The 19,922-nt window shown below is 36.3% G+C and overlaps 1 protein-coding gene across 1 annotated transcript in view; it reads right to left on the bottom strand.

The window, feature by feature from the left end:
• The window catches only part of LOC104146431 (transcription initiation factor TFIID subunit 4-like), a 152,285-nt gene that overhangs the window by 104,245 nt on the left and 28,118 nt on the right, over positions 1–19,922 (bottom strand). Inside the window, exons 8-9 of the mRNA XM_068956133.1 lie at positions 11,866–11,971; positions 7,458–7,572 (exon numbers count right to left, since the gene is read on the bottom strand). Of these exons, the coding sequence (XP_068812234.1) occupies positions 7,458–7,572; positions 11,866–11,971 (221 nt within the window). The remainder of the gene's footprint in view (positions 1–7,457; positions 7,573–11,865; positions 11,972–19,922) is intronic.

Here is a 19,922-nt window from a genome sequence, read left to right as displayed (position 1 = left end):
TGCATAAAACAATATAATAAAAGCTTATTTAAAAGATATACAAAAAAGGTTATTACATATATGCCTTCCTATGCACCCTGGGATACTTTCTATCACCTTATAACAAGTTTAAGACCTACAGTAAAAAAACAAAGCTACAAGCACAGTGTGGGAGCAAAAGAGCAGAAGAGAGAGAAATCTAGAAATCAGTAATCTAGGTCCTCCCTGTCCTCTCATACTCTCCTTGGTATGTGCCGTAGAGTATCCTATTTTGGTGGAAGACTTCTGTGGTTTGTTAGATATGCGTTTTGATTTCTTTCACAAGAGGGTTACAGAGTTAAAAAGGCTTTTGGTCTGTATTACCCTGGAGAAATGTGCTGAATGCTTCAGGCAGAAGATGGCAAGTTTTACGCTGACTGTCAGAAAAAGTCCAGTCTCCTATACAAATGAGCTTTTATTATTTTTCATGAGCGCTAGTGACCAGACTGGAGAATACAGCAACAGTGCAGTCACTTGATTTCTTCTCTAGCAATGAAGTTCCTGAGGATGGTGTCACACAACTGATCTTCTCCCCTGCCAGGTTTAAAGAACTTTCGTTTTTACACTTCACATCGCACACACACAATACTCTTAGGAGGGTCACGTGAGCTTTCATGAAGAAACTGGGCTACTTCAGTGCATAGATGACCAAGCTACCTTTCGACCTTGTCCAATCAGTAGTGGAAATGGACCCAAAATGACAGTTGATAAATGCATCTGGCCACATAACAACAGGGGCTGATTTAAATATTTAGTAGCAGGTTCAAAAGATTCTAACTACAATTGAAAAACAGTAACTAAAATTGAAAAAATGTGAAGAATAGAAGTTTTTTAGGTTATAAAACTTAATGCTTGAAATTGAACTAGTATCATCCCAGGTAATCTAACCAGCGCGGCAGCACGAAAGCCTGTGCACTCCTTCCTGTTGAGGGCACCTGAGCAGAACTTCTCAAAGGATCTTGGTAAAAAAAATTAACTGAGCAGGTGGGTTTGTGCTCTTCTCCAAGTACAGTCACCATGACCTCATTTGATTTAGCAAGCATTTATAACACAGTTATGCACAATTTGACTAGCAATAAGTAATAAATTTTCCCTTCCCTATTTCCAGATTGGGTTGCCAGGATCTGCACACTGAGGTATTTTCACCTCCATCAAGCAACCACTCATACAAAAAACAAGATAGGATTCTTCACTTCTCCCCAAACTTGCCATCTGATAGGCCTTTTTTCTGGAATCTACATAAGCCAGAAAACCTCTCTCAGTGATTTAAAAACTGAGGACAAATGTTTCAGCTCAAAGAGCAGCGCTGAAAAACCCCACTTAGAATTTAAAATCAGATAACGAATACAACTGCAAGGTTTGATAAATAAATGCATATAAACAAATAGGGATTATCAATGTTCCCTTGAAAGCCAGAGGACTTAATAAGAACGAATGAAATGTGTTTCTGTTCTCTAAACAATCACTAACAACAGTCAACTGTAAAAAGGATCAAATATTGCTCCCAAATTAGGCTATTCTATGGAGTTATTATAACTCAACAATCGATTGAAACGTCTGAAATGCCACAAAACAACAAGAAATCTCCCTCTTCACAGAACAATGTATTTTTATTATTTTGATCCTCCTTAGAAACTTTTTTTTTGTGGCATGCAGTATTAGAGTGGCAGGAACTGATACAAGTTTTAGTAATAGATAAAAATGTTTTTTCATATAAACAGAGGATATGTTTGGAAATAAACCAGTGTTTCTCTGCAGGATTCTTCTGAAACTATTCTAACAACAAAATTAAAAATTTAGAAGTTTTTGAAGTCTATTTTAAGTACCAATACATTTAAAGAGAAGCCCTACATATACCTAAAAAGAATAGTTTCATCAAACAATTCCATGCTCACACTTAAATGATTTTTACAGCCATGTCTCATAGCCTAAAAGTACAGTACTGCTCATCACTATGTCGATGATGAAATCTTTTTCTTACTAACCATCATGGTTATATTTCTCCCACCAATAAACTCCTTTAAAAGTACTATCACACAGAGCTACAGAAAGTCATTATTCCATGTTCATTAAAGTAACTGATATCTTGCCACATGAACTTAAATACTATTTTATTCCTCTTTCTAAAGTCACCGTGAGCTAACCCGCTTCTTTGAATATTTTGTTTTTTAACAAACTTTGCTAATAAATGAATTACACATAAAAAGTACAAAGAAATCGATGCAAATTTTAACAAAAGTTTGTACTTTTAGTTAGTAGCTGAAGAAAGTACAATCAGTCTTTTATCTTTCTTCTGCTCAGCATTTTAGCTTTTTGGGGAGGAGGCAGGAGAGTACAGATCTGTGACTGTATGTTATATATAAACAAAAGTCACCTACAGTAAAGCATGCATTTTTTCTCTGGGCACAAAACAGAATTTTAATGAAATTATCAAAATCAATGCAACAGCATTTAAAAATAAGATCATCGCTCTAAGTCTTGGACATAATAACTTCCTTCCATCTTACATCAGCAATTTATAATCTGTGGGTGCATCTATTTTTTTTCTTGAAGTTACAGGGAAGAGGGATATGAAATATTTTAAATCATAGCTGGGATTACAGATTTTCCAGTCTAATGGTAACATCTCTATGAAGATATCCTTTTTCGCTTCAAAGACCCGCAATATGGAAAAGAGGGTGGCTTTGGATCCCGAAACACAGGCACAGATTTTTATATAAAAGGGCCTGGCACCCTTGCCAAACAATTTCCTATAAAAGTCAACTTTTAACTCCAGATCAGTGAGTTTTTACAAGTCGTTCTGTGGAACAAAGATGCCATCCAGTGGTAGGTTAGATTGATGATTACCAACTGTCTTCCCCTTTTCATCCAAGCACATTGTGCTTAACTATTTTATGTTTCTTTGTGTATATATATTACTGTGTTCGTTCTAATTATGCTGTCTTAGTAATTATTTCTATTTTTACTGTATTAAATACTGAATCTTATGGCATAAATCCAACCTCCCAATATGCATAATATTTATAAGAAGAGAACATGTGTGCTCAAACTGTTTCCAAATGCAAGATACATCTTAATATACAGTCTAACGGTTCATTCTTCCTCTTACATTCAACCTCTTACAACACCTCCTCCCCCTTTCTTCTTAATTAAAAACATTTGTGCAACTACAAAAACCACTTACTTCAAAAAAAACATTCAGAAAGGAAAAAATAAGGTATTTGCAGTTGTCCATAACATGCCTCAAAGATTTTGTTTAAACCAAGACAAGCCATTCTGAAAACTACAAGTGAAGGAAAACTACAACAAGTAAAGGAAACTTTACGCACCTCTCTAGAACAAAAATCCATAAACTGCATGCTTGCATGCTATTTTTTTTTCCCCCTCAGGCTCTTTACAAGATTTGAACCCATGATATTTAAATCTGCAATGCTGAACTGCTGCAAGCTGAGCTGCAAGAACACATGCTGACAGAAGAATATTATTACTTTCTGTACAGGACCAGATGACATACACTGGCATTAAACACACTCTATCAGTAGGCTGATAGAGATAGCATTATGATATTGATTCCCCTATCTGTCAAAGGTGAACTTACAAGTTATTATGGCAAAGTCACTGCACATATGCAAGACGCTAAGCAAGGCTATGAATTCTGTGGATCACAAGATCAGAGATCATCTACAGTATTTTGCTTATAAATTGTTACTTGAAATGACTGTAACAGTCAATATTGCATTACATCCATTCTGTTTATGTAAATTCATTAGAATGCTTATTCTTATTTTCAAAGGTTTAGTTTCAAGGTTTCTGCCTAATACTGCTTTGTCATACTACTCATTCACAAAGTCTATATGGGATCTGACCACTAATAAAAGTGAGCAAAAAAGGGGTGACAGAAGACACCACATTCGTATTCAACATTTTTCTTTATTTTGCAAAATATGGAAGAAGTTCATGCTTATCTTAGAGTTTAAAATACCTATTTGGAAAAACACAGAAACTGAAATTTAAGGCTTGGGGTTTAAAATCATATACAATTTTGAGATTAGAACTTTAAAGTTATCCATTCAACATCTACATCAGCTTTCTATCTTTCCCAAAGGGCAGGGCGTTTTTCATGTTATTGACACATAACAGCATCCAATTTTAGGCATTTTGCCAGAATTATGTTATTACCCTTTTATGTTAAAAAGATGAATAAAAGATAGCAAATTCAGAACGTACGGTCTTTTGGATAGTCTAGCACAGAAGTCTGCAAACAGAGAAAGAGTTAGTTGTTGTTTGTCCCCAGGTAAACTCTACTTTAAAACAGTGCATGTCAGCAGCATAAAATACGAATATTAAAATAAGTTTCAAATATTCGTAGTCACTCACTTCGTAGACACAGAGTCTGCAAAAACTCCCATCACACTGGCTATGTACAACTTGATATTGACAGGCTCCAAGCCATTGCATATACCTTTGAAATACCACTTTAGAACAAGAAAGCCCCAATGAAAATGCAGGAGCATCTGGCTAACTGCTACACTATGTCAAACATCTCATCACCACACACATTAAAGAGGATGGTTCTGTCCCCACTTCTCGCCCCACTTTACACATCTACAGGCAACGTCACTTGGTCTTACTCAATACAATTAGAAAGTGGTGGGATAATACAAGAACACAAACATGTATCTCTGTTCTTGGAGATATTCAAAACTGGACAAGTCCCTGAGCCTATGGCACCTGCTCCAAGTCAGACATTGGACTAGATAACCTCCCAAGGTCCTTTCCAACTGAAATTATTCTACAACCTTATGTCAGGAGGGAAATTCCTCATAGTGGCCACAATCTGAATTATGGATAATAAATACTTTGAGAGTTTGATGTTCTCATAGCTGTCAATGACAGATTACTCTAGTGGGAGCTTTGAGTTACTGAATTAGATGGTGATGTATATACAACAGTTACAGCCAAATATGCAGGCCCCTAAAGGACTTCAAAGACCTTCTGTTACATCTCCACTTGCTACAGAAAGCACCAGCTGGACTATACTGTTAATATTATGGTGCAAATAGAAGTCTGGATCTCTACTGTAAAACAAAAATATTACAAAGAAAGGAAATCTTATTTCCATTCTTTGCTAGTAACTTAGTTGAAAGGTCAACTAAATGGGATGGTCTGTAGTTTCCCCTGAAAAATTCAGCCACAAGAATTTTTAATCCCAAAATAAAATTTCAGGAATACATCATTTCTACGTTGCGGAAGTGCCAGGGTTCAAAACTTTATGTCATAGAACTGCTACCATAATATCCTGTGAACCCAGGTAGGCAGTCTCGTAGTTCAGTAATTAACGCTGACATTAAAGGCTAGGCTACTATTCGTGAAACTCCTCACTGCTAGATTTCTCTCATGTAATTCTTTCCTACGTTTCCCAGAGCCCCACAGATTTAAGAATGTGTATTATTAGAGAAAGAAACTGAAAAAATAAAGTTCACATTTGCATTTCTAGTGACCAACACTTTGCCCACAATAGTGAAAAGCTAAAGTAAGTTATTTTTTAAAAAATAGAGTATAAAATAATGAAATAAATATGCAATAATAAAACACTAAGGGCAAAATAAATTTATACATAACACAACTATTTTTCAAAATTCTTGCTCTGCTTTAGATGCCAGTTTGCCTTCTGGCTAAAAACACATTCTTCACACACGCTGGGAATGTTGAGGAAAGCTAGTCAGCATTCAGAGGATTAATACAGATTTCCAGCTCTGTGCCTTTAGGCTTAATAGTCAGACATCTATTTGTCCTCAGGAGAGGTTAGGGGTTGAAATGCAAATATGCAAACAACTGAATTCTTTGTTAAGATATCAAGAAAAGCTTGATCTTTCTGTTGTTTAATAAATCCTTGCAATTTTATGGACTTATTTAAATGCAGCATTGTGTCTTACTATTTGGAAGGAGAAAACAATGCAAGGAAACAAACACATTCATTCTGACTAAAATTTGTTCTCTAGAGGAAAAATGACATACACCCTTGACAGCTTATTTACCAAACTCACTAAAGATTTATTGATTTATCAATCAGTGCCTTGAGCATTTGCTTCTCCCCAAGGGAAAATTAACAATTCCAACTAACCTAATATATTCTATGTATAAACTAAGTGAATGCAAGAATCAATCCTGGCACAGTTTACAACATTCAGTTGAAAACAATTCTGTCCCTTTTGGTGTATGTAAAATTGAAAGCTATACTAACAAAGAATAAATGCTCATGTTGCTTACAAACATAAAAAATACTTATTAAGACAGTACAATTGAACCCAACAGACATTTTAAATCATTTAAATACTCAGTGGGAGGCAAAAGCACTGGAAAATAAAAAATTGAGTGATTATGCTTCTAGATTAATACTAAGTACTGCCACTATTAGTTGCAATACTGATATGCCTCAAAGCAGATATTTTTCACAAAGAGCTAAAAATTCTCTTTCACTTCACCTACAAGAATCTAAGCCTGTCAATAAATTACTGGTTTGACGATGTCAGACAAACTAAGAATTCCAGAAGAATATGAAAATCTAGGAACACACTGTCATTTAACAAAGTAACAGGAAGAAAAAGAAAATGCTTAAATACAAATAAAATGTACTTACATCATGTGTTTACATTTCCTACCTTAAAAGAAGGTAGGAAAAATAAAATGTAATAAATATAAGATTAGCTTTTGACTAAAAATAGTAAAAATGTTCAAAATATATAAAAAAAATTATGTCAATAAAAGTTTTGAGCACAAAAGAATTGATACAGCAGCTCAATACATCAATGCTACCGGGTTGAACCTTTGCAGTACCTGGCCACTACAGAAACCCAAAGACTGCCCCAACCTCTGCTGCCTAAGTAACCCCATGAAGAACACATTAAGCAATGGAGATCCTCTCTTCTCTAAAAGTAAAACCAAAAAAAAACCCAAAATAAAACAAAACCCACCCACCACCAAAACAGTATTTTCTCTCATCAGCCTAGAGGATAGCTGCAGCTTAACTACAGAAGCCTATCTTTCACTCTGCCCTGTCATTACAATTAGTATCGTCTCAGCAAGATACGTTCCATATGAATGCTATTATCTGATGCATAGAAACATCTATGTATTTATTAACATTCAATATATAGAATCTCATTTACTAGAAGCTTTATCAGATTGCACAGAAGTGAAGGCTTTACTAAACATTCAAAACTGCACGTAGAGAAAAATCTTCAAGAAATGTTCCCCCCCCCTTTTTCTTTTTAATAGAACTAAATAAGAAAATTGTTATCCAATCAAAGTGAGAAAAAACAGGAATTATTGTAAAATACTGCCCTCTGGTGTTAAGCCTATTCTAAGTTCTATTTTATATTTAAGCTCTCCTCCCCCCCAACCCTCTGCCTTTTTTTTTTTTTTTTTTTTTTTTTTACCTGAAAGAACCACCTCCAGGGTCATTCAGCTTGTTTTTCTGATTTGCAGAGACCTGAACACCAAAGCCCCCAGGACTTTTGCTGGCTTGTATTGTTGGTGCCTTCCCTACTGTGCCTGAAAAACACCAAGCAATGTTATTATGAGCTGTCTTAGACAATTTACATCAAAGAACCTTCTGTCCAGGAACTAAATTTAACTGTCTGTAAATTGCAAACAAAAGGAAGTTATTACTTTTAAAGATTACACTGCTGAAGAAGAACAATTTACAATATAAAAATTGTATTTACATTACAGTTTGTTCAATATTTACAAAATACAGAAGATTCTAAAACTGAAAACCACTGGCCATAGCTGGCTATAGTACACATAATGGCTATAAATGTGTTTGCAATTGCCAGTAAACCACTCTTCTATGTGATCTGGACAGCATATAGAAACAGAATTTGAAGTGTTCTTCATACAGATGTTTTAAGTCACTCAAGGTACTGTGATATTAACTGTGTCTTTTATATTTTCTTACATATTCATTCATTGTTGCAGTGAAATGCATGTATTTTCAGAGTTTAAAACATTATTTTAAGTATTTTTTACTGTTGTATAATGTATACAAAGGAAAATATATTACTGTAAAAATTTAAATAACCTCCTCTTAAACGTTGTCTTTTACCTTCTTGTTCTGAAAGTAATTTATGTCTGTATATGGACTTTACAAACCTACATGCATAAGTAAAAACTGGGATATCTAAATGAGCCTAAATGCGTTAAGCCTTCAACTTCTTGTGAAAGTAAATCAATAAAAAAAAAGAAAGGCTATTTAATTCCTATCAGACATTTGGATAATCTAAGCAAAAGTGATTACTGCTGCTAATCAGTAAATCAACAGACCTGGGCTGTTATCATTATCAGAAAACAGTATATTAGTGTTGGACTCGAAAAATATTGACAAAAGACTTTTGGATTAAGTCATCCTTTACCGCTTACATATTTTAAGAATATGTTTACTTGGGTTGTGTTTTGTCTGTTTCCTTTAAACCCCACCTATCTTTTGGTATGTGAAAATTAAAACATAATTAATATTTCACTTAAAAGTTCTCACTTTTTTCTTATATATCTCTCAATTAATATTATTGAGAGTCTCATACATATAGTGCTTGAGACACTTTTAAAAGTACATGGAGTTATTCTTGCATGTTTATGGCTCATTTCTATAAGCCATATGGTCATGTTACAAACCTTAGTAGAGTTAAGCTATTTTTCTTTCATGTACTCCAAAAATCTAAAACACAATTATCTGAGCTAGCAAATCCTTTTAATAACACTTCTTTGCTCGGGGGGAAAAAAAAAAGTGTTAGCCTTGAATGAATCCAGCACGCCTTTTTTTATTTTGAAGTCTTCATCAACCTCGTCCCATGCTCTCAAAGCAAGAATAACTTAACAGGCTTTGTTCAGTTCTTCATTCTGTTTAAAGAAACTGTTGCATGGACCCTCAACATTAGTGAACCAAAAAACAAGATTTAGGACTTCAAACTCTAAGCATGGGGAACAAGTATTTTGTCATCAGAATATTCAAGGTACATGAAATGTCCCGAATAGCATTAGTCCAGTCCAATCATTTATCTGTTGTAGATGAAGCAATCAAAAGCTTTTCTACTAAGTGAGTCGGAAGGGTAGATGATTAATACAATAATAAAAATTAACACATCAATTTACATTTAGGAGATTGAAAATGGATTAGCCACAAAAATTATTACAATGGCTAAAGAAAGGCAGATAGCAGCATTCCTCCAGAACTAATACTATATTCCTTTAGAATTAACATCAATGGTTTGTATCCTACAGATGCTAACTTCTGATCTAAAAAATATCCAAAAGGTACAGCAAAACAGTAGTTAATTTTTTAGTGTCAGGAAAACAGTAAGTCTACACTGGACATAGAAAAAATTAGTCTCACTTTCTTTCACCGCCTGTATAGGTAATGCTACTTAAGTGCATCTTGCAAAGGATATCAAGTTTTGGGATGACATACCAGCTTTTTGGTTTAAATCACAATTGTGCACAATTACGCAGTTAGATACAAATATGGCTAAACACAAATTTATACTATGAGGCAGGGCATACTTTGAAAATTAAAATCATCTGTGGGCCTAGATATTTCATGGGATTGGTAATGACATACAGAGTCTTTCACCACTGGGTCCTTGCTTCAGATTTCAATCAGCATGATCTAGAGAAACAAGTCCAAATTTAGAGGTTGCTAAGTTCCTAGTTTCATTTCTGCATGGGTTAGATAGCTGCAATGAATGCTCTGCTTAATAACTTCACCCTTCAGCTCAATTCCCCCATCCATAAGATGTGATTAACAGAATTATTACACTGATAACTGCCTTGATAAAGAAGTATGAATTTTTCCTGAAATAATTATAAAGTTACTTCCCCTGGTGTGGATACAATCATACTAGTGTAAAAGTTCTTAGAGCCTGCCTACACTATCTATGCTAGTGTTTTTAAAAGCACTGTAATCTGTTCATATGGATGCATTAATATTAATGTAACAGAAGCATAACACTAGGAGAGCTACTCCAGTCTAAGAAGGAAAATGCACCATTCTGTGGAAGCCAGCTCAATTCTGGCATAACTATCCTTAAGAAGCCATACTCCACACAATTATACTACCATCATTCTACATAGACCATGTCCTATTCCAGTATCCTACTTCCTTCTACATGGCTAGGCTGGTATGTAACACCAGTTTACTGGTGTTCACAGTAGAAAGTTTTAACAATACATCAAGGTCAAGTTGTACTGGTGTCTGATAGTATGCCATGGTGGCATTTCTTAGAGCTGCAAACACACAGGCAGACACTTTTCCACACATGGGATGCCGAATAAATAGTTTTACAGTGGGGCATTTTCTAAATTTCCATTCTGATCGCTGACTTTGTCTGTGTACTTAAAACAATATCATGGTGGGCTTAAACAAGCTTGTAAACAGGAATAAGCTCACCTGAATGCAAGGCTTTGCATGAATCGGCTTTTATGAATGCCATCTGTGTACAGCTCTATATAAAAGCTAAGTTGTACTCCTTAAACAGTCAGTTAACTTGCTACTATCTCTATGGCTGATCAATGGCCTTCACACACAAATCTGTGTTCTTAAACAACTATTTAAATGACAGATGCCAATGTCATGCAAATCCTTGGCACACTGTTGACATCCATGGCTTAGAGACACACTACTCCACAAGCACAGAAATGAAATCAGCCTTCATAGTCAGACACATTGGTCAAAAGTGAAAGTTCACACTGTAAGACAGAGAATATCTTTCCCGTTAATCAGTTCAGGACATGAGTGTCAGTACTATGTACACCTTTCATGACAATTAAATGCATTTCTTCCTAACCTGGAAAAAAACAATCTATAGGATTACAATGATAGCTTGGTCTCTGTCCATTCAGCTTTTGCAGTCTCTGAAGAGAACAGACCAAGTAGAACATCAACTGCTACTAACTGTGATCACTGGATTTTTACCCCTTCTTTAACCAAGAAGAAGGAAAAAGACCAAGCAATAAAGTCATACAGGCAGCAACAGCTTGCATATGCATTTAAATTAATTTGATTTCAGATCTAATATCTGAAGATGATTAGCTCTGTATTCCATTACAAACCCTCAATTATCTAAAAGCCCACATCCTGAGAGAAGGCTAACAGACTTAGTGGTGGAAAGAAACACATAGGTATTTAAGAAAGAAAGAAGGCTTCAAGAACCCTCTTAAAGAGTGGGATGCAGCAGTCAAATATTAATCCATCCATGCTCACACAGATGGGTCAGTCACGTATAATACTACACTCTTGATTCCCCGGCTAATAACGCCATGTTATGTTGCTGTCAGTCTCTGACATCACCAAAGAGTAAATAAACACAGTGACAAGAAAAGGGCACGCGGGTTGAAAAGTTTCTCTGTAAGTCCTACCTTGACCTCCACAGATGGCGAGACAGTGACTATCATGTCCAGCTTCAGGGGTAAGAGCTAAACCAGGATGATTAAATTGAGACATTCTCTAGGCTTCACCAAAAAATGAAGTATTTCTTTCTTGGCCCAGAGTTACAAGTTTAGAACAGTGAGTCAGGTTCCTGACTTCTTTCAGAACTCTCCATGAAACACTGCTGAGTAAGGAACTAACCTTGTGAGAATTTTGTCACGAGTAGTTTCAAAAGTTAACTGTGTTTGTTCAAAATACGGTGAAACTGCATAGTGAAAACATGCATTCTCAGCCAGTAAGAAGTAAAAAATAAACGTCAAGTCTGCCAATGTCAACACTGTAAGATCTTCCCCATGCTACTAGTTTGCAATTACAATAAAATTCATACAAAGGCAACAATCTCACTAAAATATTTAAACCCATACCTTGTGGTCTAATGGTCTGAGTTATTACCACTGGCATCCTAATCTGGGTAGTCTGGCAAGCAGGGTTTCGTTTCACAGTTTGAGCAGATGTTGACTGGATAATCTGCTATTATTGAAAAAAAGTATACTTATATTATATTCTTTATACACAAACACACACAACGTAAATATACTAATACCTGTAATTACTGATATAAGCATATGGATCTCTAAAGCACAACCAGCTAGTGACAAAAGTCATATTTATGTAATGCATGCGGTTGTGTGTGTGTGCATATATACATATTTTGTTGCCATACTTTAAAAAAATCAAATATTTGACACAAATGTCCTATGTCACAACCTTCATCAAAAAATATTTTAAATAAGTGAGGTAAATATCAAAGTTCAGACTGCTGTCTTCAGAAATTTTACTAGGAAAGAAAGCATTTTTGTGGAAGAAAATGCTGCACTAATTTTACTGGTATCCACCTACAACTCTTAGGCCTTTCATTATATGTTACATCTAGGCTCTTTAAAGAAAATATATACTAAAAGTAAAATCCAAAATATTATGGGTTCCCAAGTCAGATATACACAGAATGAAAAACAGAATGTTTTGTAGTGGTTATGTACTGTTCATCTTTTAAATGTTAACTGGGTATTTTCATGGTTTCACTTAATACTGAACCAAATTCTGAGATCCTTATCCAAAACTGAAATTGGGTAAGAATCTTAGAATTTGACCCATAAATAAATTAAATCAAAAAGAAAACCTGCAAGGCTCACGTTTAATTGGCAGCAAAACATATGTTCATGAAATAAGGAAAAAGGTAGGCACCAGTGTAATGAACATAAGATTCAAAAAAACCACGTTGACTTTGCAGAGCTGGAAAAAAATCCATGAATAAACTTTAAAAACATGTAAACACAGACAAATAGCTGAAAATAAGATTACAAAATAAGATTACAACCACAACTCATAGTCCAGAAAACCCCAAGAGTCATGTACTCATCACAGTTGTACCTATGTTACTCCCATTGCGTAATGTGTCTACTGTCTTTGAATGATAGACCTCTTTCTCACATCCACAAAATTCATTATTATCTCCTGGAATACAATGTGACACACTACAATCTAACTGAATATGCTACATGAAGCAAACAGGCAGTATTGCACTTTATTTGGCCCTAGTCTGCATCATTCTTACATACTGTATCCAGGAATATATCTAGCTGAATAATGTAAGGCCAAATCTCTGACTTTGGAGAAAAGGAAAGGTGAAACAATATTTTCAAATGATATGAAAAAGTAGAGAAAGAAGAACGATTTCTGATCTGTTCCCTAATTTCTATCAGAAGAAATCAAGGATTCTCAAATCATGCAGAAGGAACAGGGGTAAAACCATAAACAAGAAAAAAAGAATACTGAGGGAACTAATGTAGTAATGCAGGCTAGGGGGAAAAAAAACAAGCATGGCCATTTTGAAGTTCAGAAATTGCATCCTATGCATGCTAAAATATTAAAAGTTGTGAGATGATAATAAGCCTGTGGAGGTTTACCATCCAGAACCATTACCACAATCATTAGCCATAGCTACCTTGCAGAAAGAGAAAAGGGGACGGGGGCGGGGGGAGGAGAAAAAGGGTTCAGGATTCAGTTTCAACTACGGACACCAAAGGAAAATGTAATGTTTGTACTAAGCACAGAAATTGAGTAAATGGATATAAATTTACTTCATCAAGGCAGAAAGACTTGATGCAAAGTATTTACTTGAAGTAAATAGAGACACCCCGACAACATAAGAATAAAATAGCTATCACGCTTAAAAACAGGAAAGAACTATAGGTGAGATAAGTGAAAAAGAGGGAGAAAGTTGAATTTGACTGCATTTTGATGCACAGAAAACAATTTACACGTAAATGAAGTGTATTTTAGTAAGTAAGGAAACAGAACAGTCCACAGCCAAAAAAGGCTGCATTGACATTAAAGAGAGGGGGAAAGTTGTCATTGGATGAGCTTCCAAACTATAGTGATGAGAAGCAGCCACACCTAAACTTGACGAAAGTCAGGCCGAAAAGGGAGATGTGCGTGACCTGTGCATGGAACTACTATCTGCTACTATACTTATCTCCTGTGATTAGGTTATTCCACTGCAAAGCTAACAACTAAGCTAAACATTTCTTGAGTTCAGGATCAGATTCTGTTTCACCTGATCAGCATTTTCCTGTGGATGTCCTAAAAAAGTGGGTCAGTAACATCACTAAAGATAGGGCAGCATTTAATCATTTTAGAAGACATAAATAATGGCAATGTTTTCTTTACTATCAAATAGATCTGAAAAACATTCCTTAACAAGTACCAAACTAAAATCTCAACATATATATAAGGGCTGAAAGTGAAGAAAAAGATCAAAATCGACATCTTAAATTCCATACAGAATCTGATCAACAACAAGTATATACTTTCCAAAAGTAAAAACTACAATCCAACTCAGAGCAACAATTTACACCAACTTAGATTTCAGTTTCTAAATAGTTTCAAGGTTCTTTCAATACAGACTTCAAATCTTCAAATCTGGAAGTGATCAAGGAACAAACAGCAGCAATTTGTCTTTGAAACAGAAGGTACAAACCTCTTTCCAGATGAAAATAAAGGACATAGTAGAAGCTGACGAATCAGAAGCAAATGATGCCATGGCAAAATTGACTAACAACCTAAATTACTCTTCATCAATTAAACTGATTTAAACTGCTCTAATTCTCTTGTCTATCTTCCTCACAGTATAAACATTACCATTAAGTCTTTAACCTGGTCTGGAAAATGCAGACAATCAGCAAGTACTGGTAACAGGCTAGTCCCAATGGGAAATGGTTAAATTAACCAAAATTATTTTACATTTCTCACAGCCTAAAAATATGAATAATGACTGTTGCCCAGCTAATGCGCTGTAACCTATTCAGTCTGAATCCTAACACCAGTTCCTAAGCACCAATTTACTAACCCAGACCGATAAAAAAAAAAAAAGATACAGAAGTGGATGCTTTTAGTAGACTGAGGTTAACAGACATTACTTAAGCCCTAAGAAAACTTTAAGGGGAGATCTTATCGCTGTCTGCAACTACCTATTGGGAAGATGTAGAGAAGAGGGATCCAGACTCTTCTCAGAGGTGCACAGTGGACGGACATGATGCAATGGACACAAGTTGGAACATCAGAAATTTCAACTCAATGTAAGAAAAAAAAATTACTAGGAGGGTGGTCAAACACACTGTAACTGGACCTGTTTTGAGCAGGAAGTTGAGCCAGAAACCTCCAAAGGTCCTTTCCTACATGATTCTCCTACTACCTCCATGATAATAACAGTAATGGTTTTATAAAAGTGCTAAATAAGAAAAGTGACAAGACAGAACATAAATCAGTCTTTGAAGTCCATGGAAACAGTTCATCATTCCCTCTCCACTAAAAAGAAGGGAAGCCATTTTCACTATTTCCACCACTGAAGATAGGAAGCTCAACAGCCAAGCAATAACAACAAAGGCACAGAAAACCTAAAAGATTTAATATGACATAGCCATTGTCTGGAGTTCAATAACGACTTTGCAAAACAGCAAAATCACAAACAAAACTATGATCAAAGTAGTGCTAGGTCAACAAACATTGTGACAGACCAACTTACTCCTCATCAGTCTACCAGGCAAAAGTTGAAGAATCAACTCCTAGGCTGCTGTACTTTGGAGCTCTTCAAGGAATGTATTGACGAAGGAAAATCATAGCATTACTTCTTCTCCATTACTTCTTCTCCAAGTACACTATGCTTAAAGTTAACTTCCTTTTTTTCTATAAAATAACATTTCTCTACAAAACAGCATGCACATTTTTCACAATAAGGAAAGTACTCTCCTTTATTTCATCCTCCCACTTCTCCCCTTAACCATGTTCTCTCCACTCCACTAATGAAGCTCACTTTGATGCATTACCAGTCTGCTCCCTCCAGACACGTCCCTTCTGCTCACTCCCTGAATGCTTCAACAGACCACCACCCTGTCCATTTCTTAAGCTTCACTTTATTTTCACACTGTCTGTACAAAGGTGCTTCCATACAACAAGCAGATTTGTGAAGATGAAAAGAGGGTATTTAACAGTCACATTACGGAGAATCAGAATAACAAAGCAGTGACAGTCAAAATACCCATTTTCCCTAAGACCCTTCTTTGAAAAGCTTAAGATTCAATAAGTATATGAGAATAAAATAATAGTGCTCCCTGGTTCCAGTCTTAAGCAAAAAGGTGATGATCATACCAAGACCAGTGTGAATCTTCTATCATATATGTTATTACAGGAAAAAGAACATATTTCCGGTGTTAACACAGACCAATAATTAACAACATGAATGACCAACAAATACAGGTTCAGAAAGAATTCAGCCAAAGCACATAAAATGGGTCCAAGCATACAGTTTGATAACTTCTGTTCTCTTTCTCTCATGTAAACGTGAGATATTAAATAAAAAGGAAAGGTGGTACCTACAAACGATGAAAAGGAAAAATCCTTTAAGACAATTACATTAGAACTCACTGCTAAGGTTTTGACACTAAGAATTTTCAAGCCTCAACAAACTAGCTGCTCCTTTGCCAATGCAGATGCATAGGACCACAACGATATGCTTCCCCTTACTCGAAAAGGGCTGAAAAATTAGCCTGACTTGATTTACATAAAACACACTTTGCAACAGAAGCACCTCATCCAAAAGCTTCAGCATTTCAACTAATAAACCATGTTTTATATACATACCAAATACAGCAATAAAAACAAAAGCATAGGAAACAGAACCTGCTGCAAACAATTCAAACCAAAAATAAATTTGGAAAATATATCCTGTACCGAGTATTTTTTTCCTCTCATTTAAATTTAAAAAGTATTGTGGAAGAAAAAACAAGTCTCTTAACTTGTAAATATACAAAACAGAATGGCTATGGTCTGATATGACATTTATCTTCACTCATGAGTAAACACTTGCTAACTCACTTGTGGCTATGCCACTTGTGATTTATCAGTCTACTCACTCCTGAAGATAAATGTCATATCAAACCTCAGCTATCATGTAATCTGGCAGCATTAACTTACAATGCTCATCTTTTTATAGGCCGAGAATTCATATTTGCCATTATTTACCATGCTGCAACTGTAACAATCACAATGCTTAAACAATGCCTCAAAATTAGCAAAAAAAATTACTTTTCTTCTCCCAAACCAAAAAGTGAACTTTTTTTAAACACAACATGTAATTTTTAATGCTAATACCACAAGACCACAAGACTGTTCCGTTGAGTATGTTTTCAAAGAAACTATGAAGAAAATAAAAACAAACGCCATTGGATCATTTGTCCCATCTGCTCTCCAAATTATTACACAATATTTTCTACAGTATTTTATCTAGTCCAATTTTAAATGTTTCCAGTGATGCCTCTTTCATCACTTCCTTTGGGAGTCTGATCTACCACTTAATAATCTGTCTTACCGTGAGGATATTTTGCCTTATATTCAGTCCAAATTCTACTTTACTTCATTTTATCCCATTATTCATATTTATACTCCCTTAGATCCCCCTAAACAATTCATCGTTGTTCTTTGATATCTAAACCCTTAAAATATTTGTAAATGTTCTTTATGTCCCCCTTTAGCCACTGTTTGACCAACTTATACGTGTTTAATTCTCTTAATCTTTCCTTTAGTTTTACTTTTAAATCTGTCCTTTAATCATCATTTTCTGTTACCGCTTTTCAAATGGCATTTATTGCCAATATTCTCCTCATACTACAGTACTGACCACAAAATTCTGGAAGTAAAGGTCCCCCGTTGATAAAGTAAGGTCTGGTCCACGGTAATAACTGAAAATACAAACTGTTTTTGCCACTAGGCTGTACTCTGAATAGACATACAAATTTTGTCATGTTCAGACTTTGCTCTTTTAATGGATCAGACATCTACTGCTCAACAACCTTTATTTGTATTATTATTATTCTATTACATACTGAATTCCAAATCAGTGACTAAATCTTTATTAGTTCGTTAATATAAACTACTTCATTTTTCCAAATAGGCATCTTCTACTCTTCCATTTCTAAGCTGCCTTGCACATAGAACATAAAAAGAAAATGATGATTTCCTGTGAGTCACTAAAATGTGTACAAACTACATGAGTTCAACAACAGAATAGGCTTCAGCAAAGCAGTAAAAAATGAAGGGTTTGTAAATGTGTTGGCAAAAAATATTCTAACAGAACTTAAAAGATGTCTAAATTTCCCTTCTGGACAACATGCACAATTTTCTGCAGCAAATAATGGTCCAGAAATATATCTTCCCTAACCCTAGACCTGCATAAATCTTGATATTTCTTTGTGTATACCTAAATTTGCTTTATTTAAGACGAACCACTTTACACCAAATGCTCTGTTTATCATTTAAATCTAATAATTGGCTCCAACCTCCAGGAGCCCTTTCTTATTATGGTGCAGTGTCCACACAATACATTAAGTACAAGTCGATCACCACTGCTCAGCCTACTTACAACTTCAGCATGTTTAACAAATAAACTTCTCTGTTGTTCACATAAATTTTGTCTGCGGTAATACTCATAATCCAGCCCCTAAGAATGAAAATTTGGACAAACTGCAGACAAACTGCACTTGGAACCATTACACAAAATGATTTCTGGCTAATCTCATTAAAATATTAGCCCAAGACTCACCCACATTTCCCTAGCTAGTAGCAGTTAGCAGTACTAATAACACTAGCTCTAATACTAATGCTAGTACTAATAACACATCTAGCTCTTACACAGCATAGCTTTTCCACAGTTTTTGAACATTGATTTCAACATCCTTTACAGATCACCTCTGATCTCCGTTAGCACTACACGTTTCAATGCTGAAGTCTCCTTTGTACAAGTCTGCATTGCACGCTGGGTCAGGGTACACTTAGAACTCCTAAGTAGCCAACAAGGCCCAAGCCTCCTAAGTTGCCCACGATACAACTGGAAGAAACATCACCATATCAGAACTACTAAAAGCCAAGTGAATGAGGCCTAAGGACAAAATTTGGGTGCAACAACAACATGAGCTAGCATCTCGTTATCTTACACAGTATTGGGTTCTCTGTATATAGCAAAGCAGCCAGCAACAGCTCACAGATCACAGAATCACAGAAGGTTGAGGTTGGAAGGGACCTCGGGAGATCATCTAGTCCAACCTCCCTGCTCCAGCAGGGTCACCTAGAGCATATTGCCCAGGATCACATCCAGACAGGTTTTGAATATCTCCAGAGAAGGAGACTCCACTACCTCTCTGGGCAACTTAGTCCAGTGCTCTGTCATCCTCACATCAAAGAAGTTTTTCCTCATGTTCAGATGGAACTTCCTGTGGTTCAGTTTGTGCCCCTTGCCTCTCGTCCTGTTGCTGGGCACCACGGAGAAGAGGCTGGCCCCACCTTCTTGACACTCCCCCTTCCGATACTTGTACGCATTGATGAGATCGCCTCTCAGTCTTCTCTTCTCCAGGCTGAACAGGCCCAGCTCTCGCAGCCTTTCTTCAGAGGAGAGATGCTCCAGGCCCCTCATCATCTGTGTAGCCCCCCGCTGGACTCTCTCCAGCAGTGCCATGTCTCTCTTGGACTGGGGAGCCCAGAACTGGACACAGTACTCCAGGGGAGGCCTCCCCAGGGCTGAGGAGAGGGGCAGGATCACCTCCCTCCACCTGCTGGCAACACTCTGCCTAATGCACCCCAGGATCCCATTGGCCTCCTTGGCACATTGCTGGCTCATGCTTCACTTGTCCACCAGCGCTCCCAGCTCCTTCTCTGCAGAGCTCCTTTCCAGCAGATCAACCCCCAGCCTGTCCTGGTGCCTGGGGTTATTCCTCCCCAGGTGCAGGACCTTGCACTTGCCTTGGTGGAACTTCAGGAGGTTCCTCTCCGCTCAGCTCTCCAGCCTGTCCAGGTCCCTCTGAAGGGCAGCACAGCCTTCTGGTGTGTCAGCCACTCCTCCCAGTTTAGTATCATCAAAAACTTGCTGAGGGTG

The sequence above is a fragment of the Struthio camelus genome, chromosome 10 (assembly GCF_040807025.1).
Source record: "Struthio camelus isolate bStrCam1 chromosome 10, bStrCam1.hap1, whole genome shotgun sequence".
NCBI classification, from domain to species: Eukaryota; Metazoa; Chordata; class Aves; order Struthioniformes; family Struthionidae; genus Struthio; species Struthio camelus.
Note: the sequence above shows the minus strand (reverse complement) of the source record. Positions and strands in the feature narration are given on the sequence as shown.